The 14,945-nt window shown below is 41.3% G+C and overlaps 1 protein-coding gene across 4 annotated transcripts in view; it reads right to left on the bottom strand.

The window, feature by feature from the left end:
* The window catches only part of LOC118364815 (uncharacterized), a 62,895-nt gene extending 48,939 nt beyond the window's left edge, over positions 1-13,956 (bottom strand). For 2 of the 4 annotated variants that reach the window (XR_008088256.1, XM_035746538.2), the window contains exons 1-5: positions 13,793-13,956; positions 13,474-13,557; positions 12,944-13,058; positions 5,131-5,277; positions 3,903-4,005 (exon numbers count right to left, since the gene is read on the bottom strand). Coding sequence is in view for 3 of the 4 variants with exons in the window: in XM_035746538.2 (XP_035602431.1) it covers positions 3,903-4,005; positions 5,131-5,277; positions 12,944-12,985 (292 nt within the window). In the remaining variant the exon portion in view is untranslated. Of the gene's footprint in view, positions 1-3,902; positions 4,006-5,130; positions 5,278-12,943; positions 13,120-13,473; positions 13,558-13,792 lie in introns of all 4 variants that reach the window. The other 2 variants (XM_035746539.2, XM_035746540.2) reach the window with 2 other exon arrangements.
* Positions 13,957-14,945: the final 989 nt, after the last annotated feature.

The raw sequence follows: 14,945 nt of genomic DNA, 5'->3' as shown, positions 1-14,945 counted from the left end.
AGGACAAACCATTCAGATGTTTTTTTTAAGTCACTGTCTATTCAATGAGTTTTCATTGGGAAACCAGTTGCAGTTCCTACCGCTTTCACTGGATGTCACCAGTCTTTAGAAATTGGTTGAGGTTATTCCTTTGTGTAATGAAGAAGTACGGCCATCTTGAATGAATGTCACGTTATGTGTACTGTTTGAGAGAGGCGCATGACTCGAAAAGTAGCGTCAGTTCTTTGTCTTCCTGTATTGAACACAGTCCAGTCTTCAATTTGATCGATTATTAACGTTTAAAAAAGTTGTATTACAAAAGTAGTTTGAAATGTTTTGGCAAAGTGTACAGGTAACTTTTGAGATATTTTGTAGTGACGTTGCGCAAATTGGAAGCTATGTTGTTCTGGATCAAACACGCCAAATAAATGGACATTTTGGATATATATTGACGGAATTAATCGAACAAAAGGACCATTTGTGATGTTTATGGGACATATTGGAGTGCCAAAAAAAGAAGCTCGTCAAAGGTAAGGCATGATTTATATTTTATTTCTGCGTTTTTTGTCACGCCTGCAGGGTTGAAATATGCTCTGTTTACTGTTGTGCTATCATCAGATAATAGCATCTTATGCTTTCACCGAAAAGCCTTTTTGAAATCTCTCATGTTGGCTGGATTCACAACGAGTGTAGCTTTAATTTGGTATCTTACATGTGTGATTTAATGAAAGTTAGATTTTTTATAGTATTTTCTTTACATTTTGAGCTCTGCATTTGCCCTGGCTATTGGCCAAGTGGGACGCAAGCACCCTGCCTATCCCAGAGAGGTTTTAACAAATGGCAAATTAATTGATGATCAGATATTTCAGTTGTAACTGGTTCTGTTGCACACATTTTTTACAGTTGATAGGCAACTTTAGCATTGTTCCAAACGTAGACTATCCTCTTTTTTTAACAATATCGTTGTATAGATTAATGCAGTGTTTTTATTACAATGGATATCTTTTCACCCCTACCCTTGTCCACAATGGTCTGTGAATCCACAACCTTCTGGCTACTTTGTCATGTAAAGCTTACAAAACGAAGAACAGTTTCTATAACTGCTCTGTATTGTCCGAGAAGTGAGGTTAAACAGACTTCATGTTTGAATTATTATTTTCTGGGTGGGAGGCACAGTAAAAATATATTTTTTTCTGAAGGGAGGGCCATCCATTTTAATTTCAGAGAGGTCTGCTTTTCTCCAGGTATCGCTCATTGTGAATAAAGTTTAGTCCCTAACTAACATGTAAATACATTGGTATTAGGTCATTGGGACACGTATTGATGAATTGGACTGACTTCCTTTTGAAGAGGTCTTAAAACCTGTTATGGCTGCAATCCAGATACCGGGATCGATATGACAACTACCAGTGAAAATAGTGGGCGGTAAAATTCAAACCACAGAAATCTCATAATTACAATTCCTAAAACATACGTGTCTTATATCATTTTAATTCTATTTTCGTTGTTAATCCCACCAAAGTGTCCGATTTCAAATAGTCTTTTCAGCGAAAGCACTACAAACGATTATGTTAGGTCTCCACCAAACCACAATAAACACAGCCATTTTCTAGCAAAATATAGCCTTCACAAAAACCAGAAATAAAGATAAAATGAATCACTAACCTTGAATTATCTTCATCAGATGACACTCATAGGACTTCATGTTACACAATACATGCATGTTTTATTTGATAAAGTTCATATATAAAAATTCTGAGTTTACAGTGGCGCGTTAGATTCACTAGTTCCAAAAACATCAAGTGATTTTGCATAGCCACATCATTCAACAGAAATACTCATCATAAATGTATATGATAATATAGTTATACAGATTGAATTATAGATATACCTCTCTTTAATGCAACCGCTGTGTCAGATTTTTAAAAAACTGGTCAGCGTTATATCGGACAAAAACCTCAAAAAGTGATATTACCGGTCAAAGAAACATTTCAAACTAAGTACAGAATCAATCATTAGGATAGCTTCAATAAAGTTCCAACCGGAGTATTCCTTCTCGTCTTCGAGAACGCATGTGACTACCATGAGGAAAAAGTGGGATCACAAAATGGCTTGCTTGATGGACAGCTGATATATTCTGCTTTCATTCACTCCCATGACAACAAAGAAGCCTCATTATAATTTCTATTGATGGTTGACATCTAGTGGAACCCCTAGGAGGTGCAACATCATTCATATCTCAAGGGGATTTCATTGGGGACATACAAGCTCAGATTTCTGACTTTCCTGTTTTGATTTCAACTCAGGATTTTGCCTGCCAATATGAGTTCTGTTATACTCACAGGCATCATTCAAACAATTTTAGAAACTTCAGAGTGTTTTCTATCAAATACTACTAATAATATGCAAATATTAGCAACTATGACTGAGGAGCAGGCCATTTGATATGGGCACCTTTTCATCCAAGCTACTCAATACTGCCCCTGCAGCCATAAAACGTTAACTTGTTGTGAAGGTGCCACGTCTAATACTCTCCTTCTGTACATTTCCTGTTGAAGATGGACTTGTAGTCTATCTTGATAAGCTGCCACTTGGAACTATGGCTGAAGTGTCCGAAAAACATTGAGAAACCAAAGTTAGATTACCTCACTCTTCCCTCATAACAAAACAACAAAAAACGTTTCTCCATTGCAACTGGATGGTTAATATAACTCTACAAGGGTTGCCAGCGATTCAAGTTTCCACCAATTACCTCAAGTCTATGAGTAATGGAACCTTCCTCGTTAAAAATGTCATTCCAAAGCTAACAGACTGACAACCCTTATGAATCTCCAATTTAGAAGTCTGTTAAAGACGGGACATTAGCATTCGTTGAATTGAAATCCCCCCACACCCTATATTCTTTACTTCCCATCGCCTTATTTCTTCTCTCCAAGAGGAACAGGGTCGCCAAGTGAACAAGAAGGAGAGACAAATTACATCATCCCTACATTTCACCAAAGGGAACAGAGTCCCAAAAGAATGGAAGACAGAAAGATTAAACACGTCATACCTTCTCTTTCCCTTCATCTCCACGAATCACCCCCCACACACAAAAATAACAACAGTGTCCCAAATGAATGGAGGACAAAATAACATCACCCCCCATCTCTAGATCACTCATCACTACTCATGTCATCCCTCCATTCCTCCATCGTCCCTACTCACATCATGATCTGGTTCCCTGACCCGGCATTTTTTGTTATACAGTGACTAAGGCCTCTCCTTTATACAGAAACCAGACGTTGTGCTCCTCCTCCAATTTGACAGTTTGACAGCTCAGACTCAATGTTCCCTGTGGTAGAAATACAATAAAGCGTGAGTTTTGATCCGCATCATGTTTGTCAGGTTCACCAACTGATCTATGCACCAGCGGACTTGTGCGTGTGTGTGTGTGTGTGTGTGTGTGTGTGTGTGTGTGTGTGTGAGGGCGAGTGATGAACTGGGCCGAAGCAGAGGCTTGTGTCGAGATACCCAAACACAAACTCACACACAAACATAGTCTGCTGTGTCCTCAGTCTGCACTGGCCTACTTAAATAAACCCGGTGACTTTGCATCACCAAAACGTCTGTGAGTAAGGACAACATCAGAAGTGCTATAGTTTGTCTCTGGACAGATTCGGTACATTTATACAGGCTCACAGTGGCTTAGTGATCTCACATATCCAGTAAGGGATTAGAGGATAAGAGGAGGGGACAAACTATTGTTTTGGTGACAGAACAAATATTGTTTGAGGACAGAGATCAAGAAAGCAGATTCATGGATGTAGGACTTTTTTTTTATTGCTAAAATGTCATTCTATTCAGCCAAATGAATTTTCACATACGTGGACAATAAAGTAATCTAATCTAATCTATCAAATGTTCATTCTGTATTCTCTCACCTGTGGCCACTATTATTCCCAGTGCTGAGGCCTTGGTTGATATGCTGCCTGACACACAGGGGTTTTCAGACTTCTGCAGTTGGAGACGGAGCGAACGGAAAGGCTGAGGGGTGAGAAATGACAGACAGTCCATTATATTTGACGAAGCCATTATACAATGGTCAATCAAATCACCAATGGTACATAGAACACTATACGGTTGATCTTTAAAGGTGCACAAAATATATGCTTTTTATTTCAAGGTCCTTAAGATAAGGAAAAGAAAAGCTGCTATGCTGTCTTCATCTCAGAAAGCCTGAAGATATACCCAAATAGAGTCCTTTTGATTCTGAAGTCTTCCAGTGAGTTACATTTACACCAAATGCTAACAACAATGCTAACATAGGCAGTTAACTATACAACAAAACATGAATAAAACTAAACACAACTAAGCCAATTCCTGCAGGCTCCCTCCGAAATACCATGCTGCACCTCCATAGGTTGTCGTAATCGTCGTTATCAGTCATTAATACAAAGACTGGGGGAGGATTTTAAAATAAAATCATCAAGTCAAGTCTCAGCGGCAAGCCGACAACAGAAGACTATTGTATCTGTTCACAGAGCCCCCCCCCCCCAAAGAAATTCCGCTTTAATCTTTGCCAATTGATAGCGTGACATTGCTGTAAGGACACCAAGGGCAATGGGATTTGACAGGGCAATCAAAAATAATCTGTAAATCGAATGTCACATGAATACATAATTGTATTCAGCGTGCAGCCCCCATAATTGCCTTAGTAGGCTTTTAAGCAGTATGAACTCTTACTGCTAATCTCTCAAAGTTATAGTCATCCTTTACAGTCACGTCACGTGGGATAAAAGGAAAGATAGGGCACCTAAATTAATAACAACTGTAAATAGCAAGGAGTCTGTACACAATTTGTCTTCATATCATATTTCAAATGTGATTACGTAAAGTAATTCCCTTTCTGTTAAGATGAGTAAGCAAACTTCCTTGAGTCTGTGATGTAACACGACTGTTATCATTTATGAATATAACTTGAAGGGAACTGAACACATATTCCTGGATTAAAATGAACTTTCAATGGAAATTATCTACTGAGTATGCTTATTTAACTCTTGGACTAGACTTAATCTGGGTCCGGGAAAGCCCCTCAGAGTTCAGGCAGTCTTAGATCATGATTGATTACCACAGCGATGAGCCTTCCCTGTTAGCTTCAGAATAACTCACCTGAAAACAGTGGGTGTTGTTGCCAGCCAAGCCTGTCGCCAGGGCCTGCAGGAACCTCCAATCACGGCCCTTGTTGTAGGTGATGTAGATCTTCACTTGGTTGTCTAGCCTCCTGTCAGCAACCAGCATGCCTTTGATACCTGCTACCTAGGGAGAAATAGAGAAGAAATTATAAAACAGACACTAAAATTAGACAATCCAAGCACCAGAACAGATGATTGTTTTTTAATTCTATTTTTTCAAGCACTAAACAGTACCCAAAATGCCCCCTGACAGACATAGCCGTGGGAAATAGGGGTGCTGAGGGTGCTATATATACCATATAAAAGAGAACATTAGATTTTTTCACAAATAAATCACAGACAGTTTCACCAACAAAGCACCCCGACACAATCACACCTCCTCCCTGTTTCACGGTGTGAACCACACATGGAGATCATCTCCACATGTACCTACACTGCATCTCACAAAGACACAACGGTTGGAGCCAAAAACCTCAAATTTGGACTCATCAGACCAAATGACAGATTTCCAATGGTCTAATGTCCATTGCTTGTGTTCCTTGGCCCAAGCAATGCACCTCTTCTTATTGGACCATGAAGGCCTGATTTACACAGTCTCGGACAGTTGTTTCTCTTTGCTTATTTGAGCTGTTCTCGCCATAATATGGCCTTGGTATTTTACTACTACTACTTATCTTCTGTATACCACCCCTAACTGATTGACTCAAATGCATTAACAAGGAAAGAAATTCCACAAATAAATGTAACAAATCTGTTACTTGAAATGCATTCCAGGTGACTACCTCATGAAGCTGGTTGAGAGAATGCCAAGCTGTCATCAAGGCAAAGGGTGGCTACTTTGAAGAATCTCAAATATAAATTGATTTGTGTCACGTTCACTGTCTTCAAACTCCCTGTCATAAATGAGCCAAGGCGCAGCGTGCATGTAATTCCACATCTTTAATAAAGTGAAACCTTCACAAACAACAGGTAAACAGAAACTGAACGTGACGCACACAAACACACAGGAAATAAATAATTACCCACAAACACAGGTGGGAAAAAGGCTGGCCAAGTATGATTCCCAATCAGAGACAATGATAGACAGCTGCCTCTGATTGGGAACCATACCCTGCCAACAAAGAAACAGACAAATTAGAATGCCCACCCAAATCACACCCTGACCTAACCAACTAGAGAAATAAAAAGGCTCTCTAAGGTAAGGGCGTGCCAATTTGTTTAACACTTTTTGGTTACTACATGATTCCACATGTTTATATCATATTTGTGATGTCTTCACTATTATTCCACAATGTAGAAAAGAGTAAAAATATAGAAAAACCCTTGAATGAGTAGGTGTGTCCAAACTCTTGACTGGTACTGTATGTGTGGCTGTCATCTAGTAATAGTACATATCGACCGACAGGTAACAAAATAAAGGAAACACTTGAGTAAATGAGGGTTCTGGTGGCTCTGTTATGGTTCATCCCGAGATGGCATAGCAGTTCAGACGTCTTTTGTCCTCGTCTTGTCGTGTCCTGTATATATATATATTTACAACTTTTTTTCACATACATTTTATTTTTATTTTCCATCAACTCATCTTCAAAACACTCTCCTGCAACCCGCCTCACCAATTTATATTTATAAATAAGTATTATTTACCTCAAATCTGCAATCCTCCAAGAATCTAGCCAGAAGCTAGCCAGAAACTAACCAGAAGCTAGCCAGGAGCTAGCTAGAAGCTAATCAGAAGCTAGTTCAGAAGCCAGTTAGCTTCTTTACTGGCAAATCGTTAGTATTCAGCTAACCACGGTTTGTGGTCATCAGCTATCCTTTAGCTCGAAAATCTATCGCCAGTTTTATACGGCGCAGCGCGGCTCGGAACGGAACATACCGGACTATTTTTTTCTCTCCATGTCCTTGGATTTCAACTGCTCTCTGGACATTCATTCCCGGATCTCACAGCTAGCTAGCTGCTATCGGTGTGTCTATCTGCTCTCTTCGATTCCGGAGCAAACATCAATTACTCCGGAGCTAGCCAGCTCCGTCAATCACTCCTGAGCTCCGTCAATCACTCCTGGGCTGCAGTCACCTATCCAGACACGTTTTACTGCCTAGGCGGGGCCCCACCGGGCCATCACAACTGGACTGCCGACGTTATCTACCCGAAGAAGATCCGGCTGGCTCCTCCGTCGCGACGTTACCTGAACGCACATCTGCGGCCTGCTAACCGTTAGCCGTCTTACCGGCTGCTCTCAGAATAGACAATCGGACAATTTATTTATCTTTATTATTATTATGTTTCTTCTTGGGCCTCTATAACTATATCTATTGTTTTTATTTTATTTTTGTTGTTGTGTGATTTGGACTAATCCCCTCTACCACACGGAACCCCACTAATCTACTGACGGAACGCAAGAGGTGGCTAACAACAGACCTCCATCCTATGCTAGCTTGCTACTGATGTCCTGGCTAGCTGTCTAAATCGCCGTGAACCCCAAACCAACCACTCCACTCACTGGACTCTTTTGATCACTCGACTAAGGATGCCTCTACTTAATGTCAATATGTCTTGTCCATTGCTGTTCTGGTTAGTGTTTATTGGCTTATTTCACTGTAGAGCCTCTAGTCCTGCTCACTATACCTTATCCAATTTATTAGTTCCACCACCCACACATGCAATTACATCTCCTGGTTTCAATGATGTTTCTAGAGACAATATCTCTCTCTTCATCACTCAATACCTAGGTTTACCTCCACTGTATTCACATCCTACCATACCTTTGTCTGTACATTATACCTTGATGCTATTTTATCGCCCCCAGAAACCTCCTTTTACTCTCTGTTCCAGACGTTCTAGACGACCAATTCTTATTGCTTTTAGCCATACCCTTATTCTTCTCCTCCTATGTTTCTATGGCGATGTAGAGGTGAATCCAGGCCTTGCAGTGCCTAGCTCCACTCCTATTCCCCAGGCGCTCTCTTTTGATGACTTCTGTAACCGTAATAGCCTTGGTTTCATGCATGCAACACAGTCACCACTGATAAATCCACCATAATTGAGAATTTCAATAAGCATTTTTCTACGGCTGGCCATGCATTCCACCTGGCTACTCCTACCCCGGTCAACAGCACTGCACCCCCAACAGCAACTCGCCCAAGCCTTCCCAATTTCTCCTTCTCCCAAATCCATTCAGCTGATGTTCTGAAAGAGCTGAAAAATCTGGACCCCTACAAATCAGCCAGGCTAGACAATCGGGACCCTTTCTTTCTAAAATTATCTGCCGAAATTGTTGCCACCCCTATTACTAGCCTGTTCAACCTCTCTTTCGTGTCGTCTGATATTCCCAAAGATTGGAAAGCAGCTGCGGTCATCCCCCTCTTCAAAGGGGGGGACACTCTTGACCTATATCTATCCTACCATGCCTTTCTAAGGTCTTCGAAAGCCAAGTCAACAAACAGATTACCGACCATTTCGAATCTCACCATACCTTCTCTGCTATGCAATCTGGTTTCAGAGCTGGTCATGGGTGCACCTCAGCCACGCTCAAGGTCCTAAACGATATCTTAACCACCATCGATAAGAAACATTACTGTGCAGCCGTATTCATTGGTCTGGCCAAGGCTTTCGACTCTGTCAACCACCACATCCTCATCGGCAGACTCGACAGCCTTGGTTTCTCAAATGATTGCCTCGCCTGGTTCACCAACTACTTCTCTGATAGAGTTCAGTGTGTCAAATCGGAGGGTCTGCTGTCCGGACCTCTGGCAGTCTCTATGGGGGTGCCACAGGGTTCAATACTTGGACCGACTCTCTTCTCTGTATACATCAATGAGGTCGCTCTTGCTGCTGGTGAGTCCCTGATCCACCTCTACGCAGACGACACCATTCTGTATACTTCCGGCCCTTCTTTGGACACTGTGTTAACAACCCTCCAGGCAAGCTTCAATGCCATACAACTCTCCTTCCGTGGCCAATTGCTCTTAAATACAAGTAAAACTAAATGCATGCTCTTCAACCGATCGCTACCTGCACCTACCCGCCTGTCCAACATCACTACTCTGGACGGCTCTGACTTAGAATACGTGGACAACTACAAATACTTAGGTGTCTGGTTAGACTGTAAACTCTCCTTCCAGACCCATATCAAACATCTCCAATCCAAAGTTAAATCTAGAATTGGCTTCCTATTTCGCAACAAAGCATCCTTCACTCATGCTGCCAAACATACCCTTGTAAAACTGACCATCCTACCAATTCTCTACTTTGGCGATGTCATTTACAAAATAGCCTCCAATACCCTACTCAACAAATTGGATGCAGCCTATCACAGTGCAATCCGTTTTGTCACCAAAGCCCCATATACTACCCACCATTGCGACCTGTACGCTCTCGTTGGCTGGCCCTCGCTTCATACTCATCGCCAAACCCACTGGCTCCATGTCATCTACAAGACCCTGCTAGGTAAAGTCCCCCTTATCTCAGCTCGCTGGTCACCATAGCACCTCCCACCTGTAGCACACGCTCCAGCAGTATATATCTCTCTAGTCACCCCCAAAACCAATTCTTTCTTTGGCCACCTCTCCTTCCAGTTCTCTGCTGCCAATGACTGGAACGAACTACAAAAATCTCTGAAACTGGAAACACTTATCTCCCTCACTAGCTTTAAGCACCAACTGTCAGAGCATCTTACAGATTACTGCACCTGTACATAGCCCACCTATAATTTAGCCCAAACAACTACCTTTTTCCCAACTGTATTTCATTTATTTATTTATTTTGCTCCTTTGCACCCTATTATTTTTATTTCTACTTTTCACATTCTTCCATTGCAAAACTACCATTCCAGTGTTTTACTTGCTATATTGTATTTACTTTGCCACCCTGGCCTTTTTTGCCTTTACCTCCCTTCTCACCTAATTTGCTCACATTGTATATAGACTTGTTTATACTGTATTATTGACTGTATGTTTGTTTTACTCCATGTGTAACTCTGTGTTGTTGTATCTGTCAAACTGCTTTGCTTTATCTTGGCCAGGTCGCAATTGTAAATGAGAACTTGTTCTCAACTTGCCTACCTGGTTAAATAAAGGTGAAATAAAATAAATAAATAAATAAATAAATGGTTTTGGGTGATTTTTCCTGGAATGGAAAACTCAACCCCATTAGAAGGCAAGGTCAATGCCAATAAATACACAGCCATTCTGAGGGAAAAACTTCAACCTATGGTGAAGCGGTTCAACCTGATGGCAAATGCTCCCATCGACAGGGCACGAGTGGTCACTCAATGGTTTGATGATCATGAAAATTATGTCATCTGTATGCCATGGCCGTCTCAGTCACCAGATCTCAACGCAATTAAACACTTATGGGACATTCTGGAGCGGCCACCACCCTCAACAAAACACCAAATAATGGAATTTATTGTGGAATAATGGTGCCCCATCCCTCAAATAGAGTTCCACACACACTAGGTGAATCTATGCTAAGGCACATTGAAGCTGTTCTGGCTCGTGGTGGCCCAGCGCCCTATTAACTTCTTGGATATAGGGGGCACTATTTAAATTTTTGGATGAAAAACGTTCCCGTTTTAAACAAGATATTTAGTCACGAAAAGATGCTCGACTATGCATATAATTGACAGCTTTGGAAAGAAAACACTGACGTTTCCAAAACTGCAAAGATATTGTTTGTGAGTGCCACAGAACTGATGTTACAGAAAAAAAACAGATAAAAATCCAATCAGGAAGTGCCGCATTTTTTGAAACCGCCTCATGCCAATGACTTCTTATATGGCTGTGAAGGAGCTAGGAGTCAGCTTACGTTTTCCACGTATTCCCCAAGGTGTCTGCAGCATTGTGACGTATTTGTAGGCATATCATTGGAAGATTGACCATAAGAGACTACATCTACCAGGTGGTCGATTGGTGTCCTCCGTCGCAATTATTGCGTAATCTCCAGCTGCAGTATTTTTCCGTTTGCTTCTGATGAGAAGCCAACTGCCACCACTGATAGATTATCGAATAGATATGTGAAAAACACCTTGAGGATTGATTCTAAACAACGATTGCCATGTTTCTGTCGATATTATGGAGCTAATTTGGAAAAAAGTTTGGCGTTGTAAGTGACTGCTTTTTCCGGTCATTTTCTTAGCCAAACGTGATGAAAAAAAACGGAGCTATTTCGTCCACACAAATACTCTTTTTGGAAAAAAATGAACATTTGCTATCTAACTAAGAGTCTCGTCATTGAAAACATCCGAAGTTCTTGAAAGGTAAATTATTTTATTTGAATGCTTTTCTTGTTTTTGTGAAAATGTTGCCTGCTGAATGCTAGGCTTAATGCTATGCTAGGCTATCAATACTCTTACACAAATGCTTGTTTAGCTTTGGTTGAAAAGCATATTTTGAAAATCTGAGATGACAGTGTTGTTAACAAAAGGCTAAGCTTGTGTTTGAATATATTTATTTAATTTAATTTGCGATTTTCATGAACAGGAAACGTTGCGTTATGGTAATGAGCTTGAGGCTATGATTACACTCCCGGATATGGGATTGCCCAACGCTAGAGGTTAAGACGCTTTGTGTTGGTGTTTTCTATATTTTGGCAATTACCTGTATGCGTGCGTGTGGAAACATCTACGTAGGCAAAACAACAATGTCAGTGCTCTAGAAATATTAAATATATAGACTGATGTATGCATGTGTATCCATCTATATAGACAAAGCAAACAACACAAAAACTTTCATCACAGTAGCACTAGTATGATAAATGACCACTGAGAAACCAGACTTCCCTCAGTACATGCACTTAGTCTCCTGCAGGAGAGCCTTTTAAAATAATTCAATATGCATTAATGAAGCTTTCTGCAATCTATTATTAATATGGATACACTTCTGAATAAGAAAATCAGAGGCTCCGAATAGGGGGGAAATGGGGGGAGGGTTTAAGAGTGTTGGCAGAGAGCTAACACACACACCGCTAAGCTAACAGAAAGGAGCATCATCATCATGACCATTACATTACCTAAATCATCTAGCTAACCCTCCCTCCCTCCATTTCCTCCTCCCTCCCTCCCTCCATTTCCTCCTCCCTCCCTCCTACCACTCACTCAATCAAAAGCTATTCATAGCTTTGAGTAACTAGGGAATCAGGTAGTTCATCATTGGGTTGTCATTGATTTTTGTAGGCCTACCACTCTGAGTATTAACTGTGTTAGGCAAGTTAGGATGTTCTGTAATATTCAGTGTTGAAGTTCATACCTCTGGGAGATGGATTGAATGAAAAACCTAACACTAAATGTTTAAGATTAGAGATAGAGAAAAACATTTAGATTGAAGGAAAGATTATCCAGATGGATCTTTCAGCGATACATACAGCATAACTTCAGTTTACAATAGTTTGTGATTAGGACATGCATAAATACCCAAAGGGTTAAACTAGTTAAAACAACATCAATCTGAATGGAAAACTGGATTGCCATCATTTCAACCAGTTTTACAGACTGGGTGTCACCATCAATTTCAATACTAAGCCCGTTTTATAAACCATTAACACACATGTTAGAAGGAGCAGCAGCAGCAGTAAAAACATTGTTCATGACTTCTGACTCTGAATATCAGACCCATATCTCGCTCCTCTACCTCCCTCCATCACACCTGCCAGTGTCTGGGTGATAAACTGGAGATTCATTCTGAGAAAGAAGGGAAAACAGGAGAGGGGACCATCTGCAATGATTGTTAATGTGATGACATAAGGAATAACAAGGCTATTACCAGTCTGTTGGTGTCGGTGGTAAGTGTCATACCTCATACAGGTCCAGCATCTGGGTAGTCTTGATATTCTCCATGGCCAGAGTGTCGGAGAGGTACAGGTTGTGTGGGTCCTTCTAGTTCCACTCTGGCACTGCAGCGATGATGTATCTTATGGGTTGGGGTTGTAAACAAGCTAACGAGTACGTGTTGGGCGTCACAAGATCAGGTGCTGTGTGCATATTGAATGTTTAACACTATAGCTGCCAATGTTCTCTAGACAATATATAGTGTATTTTAACAGCAGCAATAGAAGAGTGAGACTACACACCATGAGACTACACACCATTGTGTAGTAATGCTACTAATTACTTCAAATCAAATGACATTTTATGTCACATGCGCCATATACAACAGGTGTAGACTTTACCGTGAATTGCTTACTCACGAGATCTTTCCCAACAAATCAGAGTTAAAAAGTATAACAAATGTACTCAATACTAAAAAGTACTCAATCTGAATAATTGATCTCCTGCATGTATGTCCAGAGGCATGTGTTTATCACTGTAAAATGAATGTTGCTTACCTTAGGCAGAGAATATTTGGGCAGTTTGAGGAATGGATCCCTCTGCTAGTACACATAGTAGCTGGCCTGTACTGCTGTAGTAACCTGGAACACATTGAGCCACGACACTGAGTATTCCCTTTGTGTTCACTTGTATCATTTGTCCATGCTGCACATCTGTGACTCACTGTTGTCAACATGAATTAACTTCTTGGATTAATCTGAAACCTTCAGAAATGTATCAATCATTACTCACCTTGCATCCTTCAAACAAGTGAACATGCATGACATTATTTATGATGTAAAGATATAGACCGAGTGCACAAAACATAGGAATTACCTTCCTTATATTGAGTTGCATCCCCCTTTGCCCTCAGGATAGCCTCAATCCGTCAACAATGTGTTGAAAGCATTCCACAGGGATGCTGGCCCATGCTGACTCCAATGCTTCCCACAGTTGTGTCAAATTGGATGTCCTTTGGGTGGCGAACCATTCTTGATACACACAGGAAACTGTTGAACGTGAAAAAAACAGCAGTGTTGCAGTTCTTGACACACACAAACCGATGTGCCTGGCATCTACTACCATGCAATGTTCAAAGGCACTTACAGTAAATGTTTTGTCAATGTCATGGAAAGATGTATGTTCTGTGCATACTTCATCAGAGAGGAACATTGATGCATAAGGAATTTAAATGGCTATTTCCAGATGTTTCTATTGAGAAAATAACAATCAAATCTCCTGGCTTGCATACAGACGGCGAAGCAGTGCAGACGTGGTTTGTCGTCCTCTCATTTACTTTTTGTATTTTTCATCTCTTTTCTATTTTTAAATTAAATATACCTTCCGGTAATCTGCCTCACTAAATGTGACACGGATCGACTATTTACTTTAGACCTTATAGCCAGAACCTCCATCAGCTGCTAGCCATCAGAAGCTAACAAGCAAATTAGCTACTAGCTATTTAGCCATTGTTAGCCACTGCAAAGTGGCCTTTTCTTCTGCAGAGGCACCGAGTGACCCAGCCCCGAAGCTAGCCCTGAGCCAGGCACACCTCCCGGCCTACTCTGTGATCACCCGGCTACCCAGCCGATGCCTCCCGGACACGGCTAGAATCCCCTACTCCACCAGATACTTGCCGTAAGCTCTGCACCTTTGCAGCGGATAATCACCCTTGCCCCAAAGCTACCACCAGTTAGCCACGAGCCAGGCGCATCTCCCGGCAAGCAAACAAAATGATTACTACAACTACAATACCTCTTTCGCCATTTGGCCCGCCCCTTTGTCGACACGACGACCTGTCGTACAAACACGACTGGTCCGCAGACGTAATTCCAACCCTCCCACCCCCGAACTGCTAACTTTATACGCGGTGTCACCTACGTGCTAGAGTAGTAACAACTACGCCACAGCTTCCCTGCTCCATGTATTGCTGTTCACTGGACCCTACGATCACTTGGCCACATAGCAGATGCCTGCTGGACTGTTCATT

The sequence above is a fragment of the Oncorhynchus keta genome, chromosome 32 (assembly GCF_023373465.1).
Source record: "Oncorhynchus keta strain PuntledgeMale-10-30-2019 chromosome 32, Oket_V2, whole genome shotgun sequence".
Classification (NCBI taxonomy): domain Eukaryota; kingdom Metazoa; phylum Chordata; class Actinopteri; order Salmoniformes; family Salmonidae; genus Oncorhynchus; species Oncorhynchus keta.
This window is presented reverse-complemented; position numbering and strand designations above follow the sequence as displayed.